The sequence below is a fragment of the Mobula hypostoma genome, chromosome 8, assembly GCF_963921235.1.
Source record: "Mobula hypostoma chromosome 8, sMobHyp1.1, whole genome shotgun sequence".
Lineage (NCBI taxonomy): Eukaryota > Metazoa > Chordata > Chondrichthyes > Myliobatiformes > Myliobatidae > Mobula > Mobula hypostoma.
The window spans coordinates 7,447,991-7,462,403 of NC_086104.1; the positions used below are offsets into that span (position 1 = coordinate 7,447,991).

At 43.2% G+C, this 14,413-nt stretch overlaps 1 protein-coding gene across 3 annotated transcripts in view; it reads left to right on the forward strand.

Moving 5' to 3' along the window:
• Positions 1-14,413, forward strand: part of col12a1a (collagen, type XII, alpha 1a) — a 394,452-nt gene that overhangs the window by 60,210 nt on the left and 319,829 nt on the right. For 2 of the 3 annotated variants that reach the window (XM_063055440.1, XM_063055439.1), the window contains exon 12: positions 7,833-8,105. The exons of the other annotated variant lie outside the window; for it this stretch is intronic. In XM_063055440.1, the coding sequence (XP_062911510.1) occupies positions 7,833-8,105 (273 nt within the window). The remainder of the gene's footprint in view (positions 1-7,832; positions 8,106-14,413) is intronic. 3 annotated transcript variants of the gene reach the window in all.

Sequence of the window (14,413 nt, forward strand, 5' to 3'; positions counted from 1 at the left end):
TGTCTGCGTGTGTGTATGTGTCTGGTGTATGTCTATATTTTATTCTTCAATCTCAGTTCAGGATTTGAAGTGCTTTTAGAAGTTATGAGGGGTAGAGCCAGGGTAAAGCAAACTGCACACTGATGATGGCTCCTTGATTGGCAACGTTTGCAAACATTTTGCCATGCTCAGTGATCAACCAAACTTCCAAATAGTCAACCCGAGCTACCAATATTCCGCTAAATTAATTTCAAACAGGCTTTTTCGACTGACGTTGGGTAAGACTAGAACTAGAGGTCATGGGTTAAGGGTGAAAGGTGAAATATTTAAGGAGAACCCGAGGGGCAGCTTCACTCAGAGGGTGATGCGACTGTGGAACAAGCTGCCACAGGAAGTGGTGGATGTGGATTCGATTGCATCATTTAGAAGCCTGGATAATCTAGAAAAATATCTTACACTGGCATCTTATCAATGAGTCATTTCAGTATTTATTCCTTGGTGAGTAATTACAGCCTGCGAGACACAGACTGTCTGTCTCTCCTTTGTCACTCCACAGTCGGTTTTTAAATGTCGGTGTGGTGTGTTGCACAGGCTCTGCCAATCAACTCTGAACAGAAGTGTAGGGCTGTTGGTTTGCCTACACCAGGGAGGTGATATTTGAAGTGGGCGTTGCCTCAAGAGAAGCAAGCAGGTGAAATTAAAGGTTATTTTCTGCAGCTGTCTGGCAAAAGAGAAAGATGACACATTGGAGAATAATGTGTAGCTGGTCAACAGAGCTTCTGTTGAATATTGGCTCTGGTATAGTATTGCTAAACCACACACCCACTAGGTTTCACTTATCACCTACTGGCTTCTGCTCCTTCATCTCCACCACCTCCCCACACCATCTCATTCTGGCTTCTGCCCCCTTCCTTACCAGTCCCGATGACAGGTCTTGGCCCAAAACATTGTCTGCCTATTCCTCTTCAGGGATGCTGCCTGATCTGTTGAGTTCCTGCAGCATTTTAGAAAGAGGTGACACAGGATCGGAAGGTGTAAAATTGTTATGGGTAGTGCCAAGAATCTGCAAGTGTAGAAAGACCCTGATGGAAGTTATATACAGGCCTCCAAACAGTAGCAAGGAAGTGGTCTAGAAATTACAGTAGGAAATGGAAAATGCATGTCAAAAGGACAATGATACGATAGTCATGAGGGTTTTCAATATGCAGGCAGATTGGGATATTCAGGTTGGTGTTGGATCCCAAGAGGGGGAATTTCTAAGAATGGCTATGAGATGGCTTTTTGGAGCAGCTTGTGGTTGAGCCTACTAGGGGATCAGCTATTCTGGGTTGGCTGTTATGCAATGAATCAGAATTGATTTGAGAGTTTAAGGTAAATGAACTCACAGAGAGCAGAGATCATATTATAATAGAATTCACCCTGCAATTTGAAAAGGAGGAGCTCAAGTCAGATGTATCCATATTACAGTGGAGTAAGGTGAATTACAAAGGGATGAGAGAAGAGCTGGCCAAAATTAGTTGGAAGGGGACACTAGCAGCAATGACAGCAAAGCCACAATGGCTGGAGTTTCTGGGAGTAATTTGGAAGGCACAGGATAGATACATCCCAAAGAAGAAAAAGTATTCTAAAGGCAGGATGACACAATTGTAGCTGACAAGGGAAGTCAAGACCAGCATAAAAGCCAAAAAGAGGGCATATATACAATAGAGCAAAAATTCATGAGCAGTTAGAGGATTGGGAAGCTTTTAAAAACCAGCAGAAAGCAACTAAAAGAAGCAATAAAGAAAGAAAAGATGAAATATGAAGATGCTAGCCAATAATATTAAAGAGGATACCAAAAGTTTCTTCAGATATATAAAGTGTAAAAGAGAGGCGAGTTGATATTGGACCATTGGAAAATGAGGATGGTAACCGGGATAACGATGAACTGGAAAAGTATTTTCCATCATTCTCCACTGTGGAAGACACAAGCAGTATGTTCGAGAGTGTCAGGGGGGCAGAAGTGAGTTTAGTTCTCCCTTCACAAGGAAGAAGATTCTTGTGAAACTGAAAGTTCTGATGGTAGATAAGTCACCTGGAACAGATGGTGTACACCCCAGGATTCTGAAAGAGGTGGCTGAAGCGATTGTAGAAGCATTAGTAATGATCTTTCAAAAATCACTAGATTCTGGCATAGTTCCAGAGGAGTGAAAAATGGAAAATGTCACTGCACTTGTCAAGAAGGGAGAGAGGCAGAAGAAAGGAAATTATAGGGCAGTTAGTCTGACCTCAGTGGTTGGGAAGATGTTGGAGATGATTGTTAAGGATGTGATTTCAGGTTACTAGGAGGCACATGATAAAATAAGCTGAAGTCAACATGATTTCCTCAAGGGAAAATCTTGCCTGAAAAATCTGTTCGAAACCTTTGAAGAAATAACAAGCAGGAGCATTGGTGGATGTTGTGTACAGTACTTGGATTTTCAGATGGTCTTTGACAAAGTGCCACATGTGAGGCTGCTTAACAAGATCAGAGTCCATGGTATTATGGGAAAGATAATTGCATGGATAGAGGATTAGCTGATTGGCAGGAGGCAAAGAGAGGGAATGAAGGGAGACTTTGCTGATTGGCTGCCATTCGCTAGTGGTGTTCCACAGGGGTCTGTGCTGGGACTGCTTCTTCTATGTTATATGTCAATAAATTTGATGATGGAATTGACGGCTTTGTGGGCAAATCTACAGATGATACAAAGATAGGTGGAGGTGCAGGTAGTTTAGAGGAAGTAGAGAGGCTACAGAAGAACTTAGATTGGAGAATGGGTAATAAATTGGAAGATGGAATACGGTGTTGGGAAGTGCATGGTAATGGCACTTTGGTAGAAAAACTAAATGTGTAGACTACTCTAAATGGAGAGAAAATTCAAATATCTGAGGTGCAAAGGGACTTTGGAGACCTTGCGTAGGGTTCCCTGAAGGTTAATTTGTAGGTTGAGGTTGTGGTGAGGAAGACAAAGGTAATGCTGGCAGTAATTTAGCAAGGACTAGAGAAAAAAAGCAAGGATGTAATGTTGAAGCCTTATAAAGCACTGGTGAAGCCTCATTTGAAGTATTGTGAGCAGGTTTGGCCCCCTTATCAAAGAAAGGATGTGCTAACATTGGAGAGGGTTCAAAGGAGGTTCATGAAAATGATTCCAGGATTAAAAGGCTTGTCATATCAGCAGCATTTGATGGCCCTGGGCCTGTGCTCACTGGAATTCTCTAAGTATTTCCAGCTACCTTCTTCTTCGTCCTTCTGGCTCCATCTGCTTATTCCTCTGACCTTTCTTCATCACCATAAACTACATCAGGGTGTCCTTCCTGTTGGGAGAAGTCTCCAGTGTGTGGCCACTGAGTGTATGTGGGCACCATGGTGGCACAATGGTTAGTGTGATGCAAATACAGTTTGGAGCGTTCTGGAGTTCAGAGTTCAATTCCAGGCTGTTCTGCAAGTTACCTCTGCAATTTCTCCCTGTGGAATGCATAGCTTTCCTCTGGGTGCTCCAATTTCCTCCCACAGACCAAAGATGTACCAAGTAGGTTAATTGGTCATTGTTAAATTGTTCCGTGATGAGTTTGTAGAATGCAGAGCGAGCTTCTAAATCTGTTGGGAGCAAAGCAAGTTGGGAATGGCAAGGGTGGAGTGCTGCGGGAAGGGTGTGGGACAGGTGCCAGAGAAAGAGTGCTGGGGTGGGGGAGTGGTGCGGCTGCAGAGACACGCGTCCCTGAGACACCAGGCAAGGTCATTTGGTTCCAAACAATTGGTTTATTGATCAAAACAGAATGTCTCTCTGGTGCTTCCCACTCCCTCCCCTCTCCCTGCCCCCTTCCCATTCTGACTCCCACGTTAGAGACCCATATCAGAATCAGGTTTATCATCACTCACATATGTCATGAAATTTGTTTGTTTTTGTGTCAGCAGTACAGTGCAATACATAAAACTACTATGGTACTACGCAAAAATCTTAGGCACTATAGCTATATATATGTGCTGTCTATACAGGCATACAACACACAAACACATAATCAGACCAATACGCACACACACACACACACACATTTTCCAGCTGGAATCTATTAAATATTGACCACCAATAGGAAGCTAATGAGTTACTGTGTTTCCATGGATACCCTGAGATGCCAAGACCAATTTTAATGCTCATTACCAACTTGAGTGAGATACTTATACATTAAGGTGTAAGTAAAACCATCAACTTTATCTAGTCTATGTATCTTGTCAGCAATCTAGTGTTCATAGACTATTGCAGAAAGTGTTCATTGTTACTATCTCTGTTGTTGGTTTCCTTTACTGTCAATTTTGGCACCAGCTTAAACTTGGCGTCAAGGGAACCATTGGATCTCGCTCTGTCAGGTCTCCTGGGTCTCCTGCAATCATCTCTTGGCAGCCTGTGATAGATAGTATTGACCTGTACAATTACAGTAACACATGTTCTGGAACCTGTCTCTGTGCCCAGGACACATGAATCTTTTCTTTTTGGATGTGTGGATGAAGTTTGCAAATGAAGTGAGCTCAGGTATGGTGCTGGGGAAAGAACAGATGTAAATTCTCTCATCATCAGAAGTGTGAAGTGATATACTTTGAAAGGTCAAATTTGAAGTTCAAGTTGAAGTTTATTTGTCATTCAACCATATACAGTATGAACAGCATTGAATACAGCCAAATGAAACAGTGCCCCTCCGGGGCCAAGGTGCAAAACACAGCACCAACAGCACACAGCACAAGGCACATATAGTACATAGAACTACAATAGCAGTAAACATGCACTCACACCAATAAATGTATAATATAACCCAAGTCCCTGAGTCCATGGATGTTGTCGGCAAAAGCAAGCCCGTTGTAATCCAGCTCGTCTTCCATTAAGCAAACACTGGAGGGCAGCATTGAAGGGAAGGGCTACCTCCCAATCCAGTATGGACGGTGCATCACTCTGCCTCTGTACTACAACTGAGGCCACACAATTCCCCAGCATTGGCCTTGCCCTAAACCAGTCTACTGGACCTGCAGTATTCTACATTACTAATGTCCAACATGCTGTACTCTTCTATCTTCCATGTTCTCTAAATTTATCAGATATTGGAGCAACTTACAGATAGCTTGTGGATTTCTCCAATCAGCTACCCACACTGTTGTGTCACCTGCCTTGCTGAATTTTTTATTGATCCCACAACCATTGTTTTAGATGAGAGCATTACAATGAATCACCTAAGGCCTTAAGTTGGAAGCCCAACTGAATGCACATGTCATTCTGCGGAAACAGCCTGTCCGTCAGAGCATAAGTTTATAGGACATAGGAGCAGAATTCGGGTCATCAAGTCTGCTCTGCCATTCCATCATGGCTGATTTATTATCCCTGTCAACCCTAATCTCCTGCCTTTGACATAACCTTTGACACACTTACTAATCAAGAACCACCAATCTCTTTTTAAATATACCCAATGACCTGGCCTCGACAGCCATCTGTGGCAAATGAATTTCACAGACTCACCACTCTCTAGCTAAAGAGATTCCTTCTCATCCCCATTCGAAATGGACGTCCCTCTATTCTGAGGCTGTGCGGTCTGGTCCTAGACTCCACCCACTATAGGAAACATCCTCTCTACATCCACTCAATTTAGGCCTTTCAATATTCAATATTTTAATGAAATTCCCCCCTCATTCTTCTAAGCCAGTGAGTATAGGTCTAGAAATCCTCAGAATTTAACCCTTTCATACCTGAGATTTTCTCATAAATCTTCTCTGGAACTTTATACAAAGGTATCGCAGTTCATTATAAACCTGAATCTACCTAGTGAATTCAGTTTCTTGCAAACCCATTTGTAGAGTGAGAAAAAAAACCACAATAGAGCCTCTTCTTGTTTTTTAATAGGGAAATATGTTAAAGTATTTATTGCTGCTGGCTCTTGCACAAGTAACACTAACTTGGCTTCAGTTTTAGGTATCTTGGGGGTCTGCGTAATATTTTTGCCAAATGTATCACGAGATGTATCATACATAAGTCATGAAGCAGTCAGTGATTGAGCACCGGCGTCTGTACCTTGACACAAGGGCAAAACTGTTCAATATATTTTTTTCAACAAAATTTAGCTCTGGGATACTCTTAAGGCCTTAGGGGAAAAGTTGTCAAACACACTGCCAGCAGAAGTGTAATGTAATGTCCTAAGGTCATAACTGAGGCCTCCATCTATGGATGCTTCTTAATTCTTACTTCATCCCCACTCCCTCATTCACCCACCTTCCCTCTCAGCTGGTCTCATCTATCACCTACCAGCTTGTATATCTCCTTCTCCTTCACCCACTTTCTTATCCTGGCTTCTTCTTCCTTCCTTTCCAGTCCTGATGAAGGGTCTCTGCCAACACTATCAAATGTTTATTCCACTCCATAGATCAGGGGTTCCCAACCTGGGGTTCATGGACCCTTTGCTTAATGGTATCGGTCCATGGCATAAAAAAAGGTTGGCAACCCCACCATAGATGTTGCCTGACCTGTTACTTTCCTCCAGCATTTTGTGTGTCCAGCATCTACAGAACCTCTAAGTGGAAAGCTGAGACAGTGAAATGTTCAGGAGTGTTTCTGAGTATACCGATCATATTTTCTTCTAGGCAATTGAAGGAATAATTGGCAACGTCTTGGAAGCAACAATTTTCTTTGAATGTATTTAAAAGTCTATTTGAATGCCTTGAGATCTGTGAGTTGAGGTAATTGGATTAGGGAGTCAGGGGATCTTTGCTGAAGTCTTATGTTTGAGTATCTTGAGTGGGAAACAATCATACAGAATTAAAGCTAAGTAGCATTCAACGGAAAATAGAAACACTTACTTGTTGTTAAAGTTCTGACTCTTTGCTTCATCTGAAACATTGTAAAATATAAGTTGTTGTTTTTGGTTTTATATCAGAGCCTAAGTTCTCAGTCTGTGAGTACTTTAAACATAGAACATAGAATAGTACAGCACAGTACAGGCCCTTTGGCCCACAATGTTGTGCTGACCCTCAAACCCTGCCTCCCATATAAGTCCCCACCTTAAATTCCTCCATATACCTGTCTAGTAGCCTCTTAAACTTCACTAGTGTATCTGCCTCCACCACTGACTCAGGCAGTGCATTCCACGCACCAACCACTCTCTGAGTAAAAAACCTTCCTCTAATATCCCCCTTGAACTTCCCACCCCTTACCTTAAAGCCATGTCCTCTTGTATTGAGCAGTGGTGCCCTGGGGAAGAGGTGCTGGCTATCCACTCTAGCTATTCCTCTTATTATCTTGTACACCTCTATCATGTCTCCTCTCATCCTCCTTCTCTCCAAAGAGTAAAGCCCTAGCTCCCTTAATCACTGATCATAATGCATACTCTCTAACCCAGGCAGCATTCTGGTAAATCTCCTCTGTACCCTTTCCAATGCTTCCACATCCTTCCTATAGTGAGGCAACCAGAACTGGACACAGTACTCCAAGTGTATTTTATGTATTGTGATACTGCACAGAACAGGCCCTTCCAGACCTTTGAGCTGCAACATCTAGCAATTTCCGATTTAACCCTAGGCTAATTCCAGGATAATTTACAATGATATATTAACCTACTAACTGGTATGTCTATAGACTGCATGAGGAATCCGGACAACATGGAGAAAACCCATGCGTTCCTTGGGGAGGACATACACACTCCTTACAGATGATGTTGCAATTGAACTCTGAACTCTGACTTCCTGAACCGTAATAGCAACACGCTAATTGTGACGCTACTGTGAACCCAGAGAATGTTAATCTTTGGTTTCAAGTTTTGTTTCCATTGTAGCTAATACAGTACATTTGCTTGTCCTCCCACAGAATTTGGGCCACCAAGTAACATGGAGATATTTGATGAAACAATGGACAGCTTCAGGGTCAGATGGTCACCGGCGCCTGGTAACGTTCTTCAGTATAAGCTACAGTATGTGCCGGAATTTGGCGGGGAGATCAGAGAAACAAGCGTCGATGGAAGGATGACAGAAACAATTCTTCAGAACCTGCTCCCAAACACCAAGTACTCTGTGAAGGTTCTGGCACGGTATCGAACACTAGATGGTCAACCATTAGCTGGAGAAGGCACAACCAAAGAAGGTACCATTTGCACCAAAATATTGATAAACTAGTTCAGAACTGTTCAGTAATCCTGTTATAATCAATTTTTCTACCATTGAGTAATCCCACAAATGTCACGTTCCATACGATATCAGGTAATGTTGCAACTCTTTCAGACCTGGGTTACAACGCACTTGGAGTATTATGTTCAGTTCTGGTCACCTCATAATAGGAAGGATGTGGAAGCTTTAGAGAGAGTGCAGAGGAGATTTATCAGGATGCTGCTTGGATTAGAGGGCCTGTCTTATGAGGAAGAGTTGACCGAGCTAGTGCTTTTCTCTTTGGAACAAAGGAGAATGAAAGGTGACTTGATAGAGCCATAGACAGAGTGGATAGCCAGCATCATTTTCAATAAGTACTAATATAAGGGGGAATAAATTTAAGGGGATTGGAGGAAAGTATGGGAAGATGTCAGATGTAATTTTCTTACACAGAGTGGTGGGTCTCTTATGAGGAAAGGTTGACTGAGATAGGACTTTTCTCTTTGGAGTCCAACATGGAACTGATTCAACAACCTACTGCATGAACTCGCTTTCAATGACTATACAACTAATGTTCTCAATATTTAATTTTTATTTATATATTATTATTACTATTTTGTTGAATTTTGTATTTGCACAATTTGTTCTATTTGCACACTTATTGCTTGTCCATCTTAATTCTTGCAAAAATGTCCACATAAAAATAAGTCTCAGGGTAGTATATGGTGACATGCATGTTCTTTGAGAATAAGTTTGCTTTGAATTTTGAAAATCTGGAAGATCTTGTCCTCCAGTCGGCTGCTCAAAGAGAAAATGAAGCAGAATGTCTAGCAGTGCATCTTATTCATGTTAGACCACAAAGTTTTCATCCTCACCATTCAACGCCCATGAAAGTAGGCATGATAATGGGACATTGAAGATCCCGAGAGAATACTAGCACAAGACTATTCAGGCAGCTGCAATCAGAATCTCATGATGAATTAAACAGTGCCATGGGAGATAAAGAACAACTAAATTATTCTACCCACATCCAGCTGGATTTTCCTGTGACGACCCATTTTAATTCTTCTTCCTGTTCTTATTTCGGTATGTCTCTCTATGGCCTTTTCTAGGATCACGATGATGCCACTCTCAGGCTGGAGGAGCAACACCTCATATTCTGCCTGGTTGGCCTCCAATCTGATATCATGGGTGTTGATTTCTCTAACTTCCAGTAATTTCGCCATCCTTCCCCTTCTCTCTTTTTCTATTCCCTACTCTGGTTCCCATTTTAGTCCTTCCCTTATACTCACCTGCCCATCACCTCCCTCTGGTGCCCTTCCTCCTTCCATTTCTCCCACAGTCCACTCTCCTCTTCTATCAGATTCCTTCTTCTTCAACCCTTTACCTTTTTCACCTATCACCTTCCAGCTTCTTACTTCATCCCCCCTTCCTTCACACAACCAACTTCACCCTCAACTGGTACCTGCCAGCTTGTACTCCTTCCCCTCTCCTTCTCCGCACCACCTTATCCTGGTTTCTTCCAACTTCCTTTCCAGTCCTGATGAAGCGTCTCAGCCTGGAATGTCGACTGCTTATTCCCGTTCCAAGATGCTGCTTGACCTGCTGAGTTCCTCCAGCACTCTCCGTGTGTTGCTTTGGATTTCCAGCAACTGCAGAGTATCATGTGTTTATGAAATTATTTCTAGACTGTTTTCTCATCCCTGGACATTACACACCATTTAAATTACCTTCTGACAACAAATACACATCCACATTAAGAATCCCGCACTCGAATTATCCCCTGGATCCAGTGATTATCTGTCAATATGTAACTTGTGTGCAGGAAAGATATCTGTTTGCAATGAGTAAACCCAACAGATTCTACAGAAGCTGGAAATCCTGAGTGACACATACAAAATGTTGGAGGAACTCAGCAGGTCAGGTGGCATTTATGGAAAGGAATAAGGAGTTGATGTTTCGGACCTTATGGTCTTAGATGAATTATTCCTTTCCACGAATGCTGCCTCATCTGCTGAGTTCCTCAGCATGTAGTGTTGTTTGAGATGAGTGCCTGTTACGAGTGATGTGCAGTGATTTTTGCCTATTTGGAACTTTAAACCTTTCTCTCTCTCAAGAGATGCAGTTTCATCACTGAGGAGCAGGCTGCAGTTTTGGAATGTGAATGTGGACAATGATATCGGGAAAGAAAAGAATTATATCAGGGCAGATGGTCTTGACCTTAATCATGACAGTCCATTTCCTTCCCAAGATGCTGCCCGACCCTCGGAGTTCCTCCAGGAACACACACAAAATGTTGGAGGAGCTTGTGAGTTTAATGCATGAGGAACATTTAACGGCTCTGGGCTTGTACTTGATGGAGTTTAGACGAATGAGGAAGGATCTCTTTAAACCTTTTGAATATTGAAAGGTGTAGATAGAGTGGATGTGGAGAGGATATTTCCTGTAGGGGGCGAGTCTAGGACCAGAAGGCACAGCCTCAGAATGGAGGGGCATCTTTTTAGAACAGGGATGAGGAGGAATTTCTTTAGCCAGGGGATAGTGAATCTGTGGAATTCTTTTAAAGCAGTGGTTGATAGGTTCTTGATTAGTCAAGGCATCAAAGGGATGAAGACAGGAGAATGGGGTTGAAAGCTATGATGGAATAGTGGCGTAGACTTGGTGGGCCACATCGTCTAATTCTGCTCCAATGTCTTTGAGGCTTATGGTCAGGCAGCATTTATGGAGAGGGCAGAGGAATTTTGACTCTTTATTTCTCTACCAGAGTGAAATGCACCATTTGCATTAACAACCAACACACCCAAGGAATGAGAATCAGGTTTAATATCACTGGCATATATTGTGAAATTTGTTGTATGTGGCAGCAGTACATGGTAATACACAATAACATCGGTAAATTACAGTACGAGCTGTATATATTTAAGAAGGTAAAAAAGCAGTGAAAAAAGTAGCAAGATAGTGTTTGTGGATTCAAGAAACACACACAAAATGCTGGAGAAACTCGACAGGCCCTTTCACTGGCCACTTAGAAATCTGTTGGCAGAGGGGAAGAAGCTGTTCCTGAATCATGAGTGTGTGTCTTCCGGCTCCCCTACCTCTTCCCTGATAGTAGGAATGAGAAGAGGGCATGTTCTGGGTGATGGGGGTCTACAATGATGGGAGCCACCTTTTTGAGGCATTGCTCCTTGAAGACGACCTGAATGCTGCCCAGGATTGGTGATGTAGCCAGTTCGAATGCTCTCCAAACTACATCTGTTGAATGTAGGATGGGTAGTGGGCAGTCTGCAAGCATCGTAGCATGTTCTGGTGTGAACATAGTGTACCCACAACGCTCAGCAGAACAACACAGACACAACAAAGCAGAACATACCAAGCCAAAAAAACAAAAATAGTGAAACAAGCCTTGTTTCTCCATTCCACCCGCTCACCCACCCACATACAGAGTCCACTAATCCTAAGCAGGGAACATTTTTCAGCCTCCAGTGAACTCATGGATCACAGGCCCTGGGCCTTAACTCCCCAGAAGACTCGAGGAGTTTCACAGACCCAGGCTCTGGCCATTGGGCTTTGACTCCTGATCGACCTTCAGTCTCTGATCTGGACCTCTGATTAAACTTTCGGATTTGATCCAGATCTCTGATTGACCAGTGGGCTTCAGTCTGGACTTCTGATTGACATTCAGGCTTTGATCTGGATCTCCATCGACCTTCAGTTCTGTTCTGGACCTCTGATCAAACTTTAAGCTTTGATCCAGATCTCCAATTGACTATTGGGCTTTAATCTGAATCTCCAATCATCCTTCAGGCTTCGATCTGATTAGATTTTTGATTGACCTTCTGGCTTTGATCCGGGTTTCTGATCGACTTTCGGGGTTCGATCTGTATCTGCAATTGATCTTTGGGCTCCGATCCAGACTTCAGTCTCCTATTAGGACTTAGGAATGAACTTCAATCTCTGATTTGGATCTCTGATTCATCATTGGGCTTTGATCTTTAATCTTTATTAATTTGTCATGGTCTGAGATGCATTGCCCGAACTTAGAGGTGGACATGTTTCCTGTTGAGTCACATGTGACACCATTTTAGTGTTATCATTGTACAGGTTTCCCCCGCCATCTGAAGGTACAGCGTTCCTATGACACGGTTCGTAAGCTGGAATGTCGTAAAGCGAAGAAGCAATTACCATTTATTTATATGGGAAAATTTTGGGAGTGTTCGTAGACCCAAAAATAACCTACCAAATCATGCCAAGTAACACATAAAACCTAAAATAACAGTAATGTATAATAAAAGCAGGAATGATATGGCAAGTACATAGCCTATATAAAGCAGAAATACTTTTCCACAATCATTGCCAGCACTGTTCTCCGTAGCGAAAATCTCACGCAAGCGCCGTTGGCAAAAACACAGCGCCAGCACTCTTGGCAGAAACACGGCGCAAGTGCTCTCCAGTAACCTTTAAGCTATGAAGCTGCCAAATCATACCAAATAACATGTAAAAATACACAGCCAATATAAAGTAGAAATAATGTATGTACAGTGTAGTATCACTTACGGGAATCGGGAAGACAGCTTGCCGAGCACACGGATGATGGTGTGTTAGACTGAGTTGTCGGAGTTTGGGTGGTGCAGTGGCCCCCACCCTCCGGGCAGCGAACCGATACCGATCTGTGAAGCATACACGGGTACAGCGGTAGCCGGGAGGCACACGGCACATCTTTAAGAAAAAAGCCGAAATAAACATGCTAATTAATTAGGTACTGCCTGGCACATAATTGTCAGCCCAGATCAGTGCCGATTGCCGATTGCATCACCTCTGACCTGGGCCAACAATTACGTGTCGAGCGGCTCCTAATTAATTAGCATGTTTATTTCGGCTTTTTTCTTAAAGATGTGCTGTGTGCCTCTCGGCTACCACTGCATTCTCCGCGGATCGGTATCTGTCCGCGACCTGGGGGTTGGGGTGGTGGGACACTGGGGTGTCACCTCGTGGTCTGTTTCCATTAGGGCAGGCAGCTCATCTTCTCCTATGACTGCCTGCCTCGATGTTGAAGGCCGAGGTTAGTCGTCTGCTGTGGCTGATGTGGAAGTCTTGCTGAGCCTCGTGCATTTTTAGATAATACAGTTCTTTGTAAGCACTCAAACCATCCTGCAAATATGCCTTAAACCGAGCACCCTTTCAAAATTAAAGTCGTACTTTATCATTACTCATTTGGTTTTGATTGTTATCCTTTCCTCTTCCAATTGCATCAGCTCTTCATCTATCAGTTCTTGGTCATGGGATGCTAAAACCTCTTCAACATCATCTTCGTCAGCTTCCAGAAGCCAAACTCACTTAGTCCTTACTTCGTTCACCAAGATTGAAACGCTTAACTGTGTCTAGTTTTACGCTAAGTGTAACACCCTTACGAGCTCTTTTAGGCTCTTCTGATACCATAGAACTCATCCTGCTAACGGCTGCTCACAGGCACGTGTTTAAGCAATGCCGTTCGGAATCCGGGGGGGGGGGGAGCGGCTGCTCGCGGCGCGCGCTAATTTTTTTCGCGCGCTGCTTTTCCCCGCGTGCTGCCTTTCTTTGTAACAGTGAAAACACCTTCTGTTAGCGAAAACAAGTACTAATGTAGGTCTTTTGTAACAGTGAGGTTTCGTAAAGCGAATGTTCGAAAAGCGGGGGACACCTGTACTGATGTTTAAGTAATACATCTGTTAAGTGGCTGTGCAATGACTGAAGAGAGGGGACGGTAAACTCCAGATGATTTTCTCAATATGCTGGTGCCAGGGTTACTCCACCTTGCTATTGTGGCCCATTGCAAATACAGTTACTGCAGGAGATGCAATCAGGGCTCATAGAGGCTGTGACCAAAAAAAAATCAACAGAAATTCTATCTTCAGTGAAAGCTGGGCAAATGAAGCTGCACGCTTTGTGCATATTCCACTTATCAGAAGGGTATATAAATCTCCAGGAATCAATAAGTGTTTCTGATTTTGTCACAGGGGTATGTTGCATGCGGGGAGTTTGTATTCTCGCGCCAAAATTCATCCTTCGAAAGCATACTCCTGGGGATTATCACAGTTTTACTGGGAGGTCAGTGAATGTCTGAATGGAAAGTGCCTGGGGGAACACCGGATACATAACGAGTTCAGCAGATTACAACAGTGCGAGAGGAGAGACTGACCTCCGTACCAAGTGGAGGTCTTCCTCGCCTGGCAAACAGTACTGTGTAAGTGTCTTAGGCACATTTATCTAGCCAGGGTGCTGAGGGGTTTTGCCCGGCACTGTATCTGTCAACGTGGAAGGGAGAGCGAG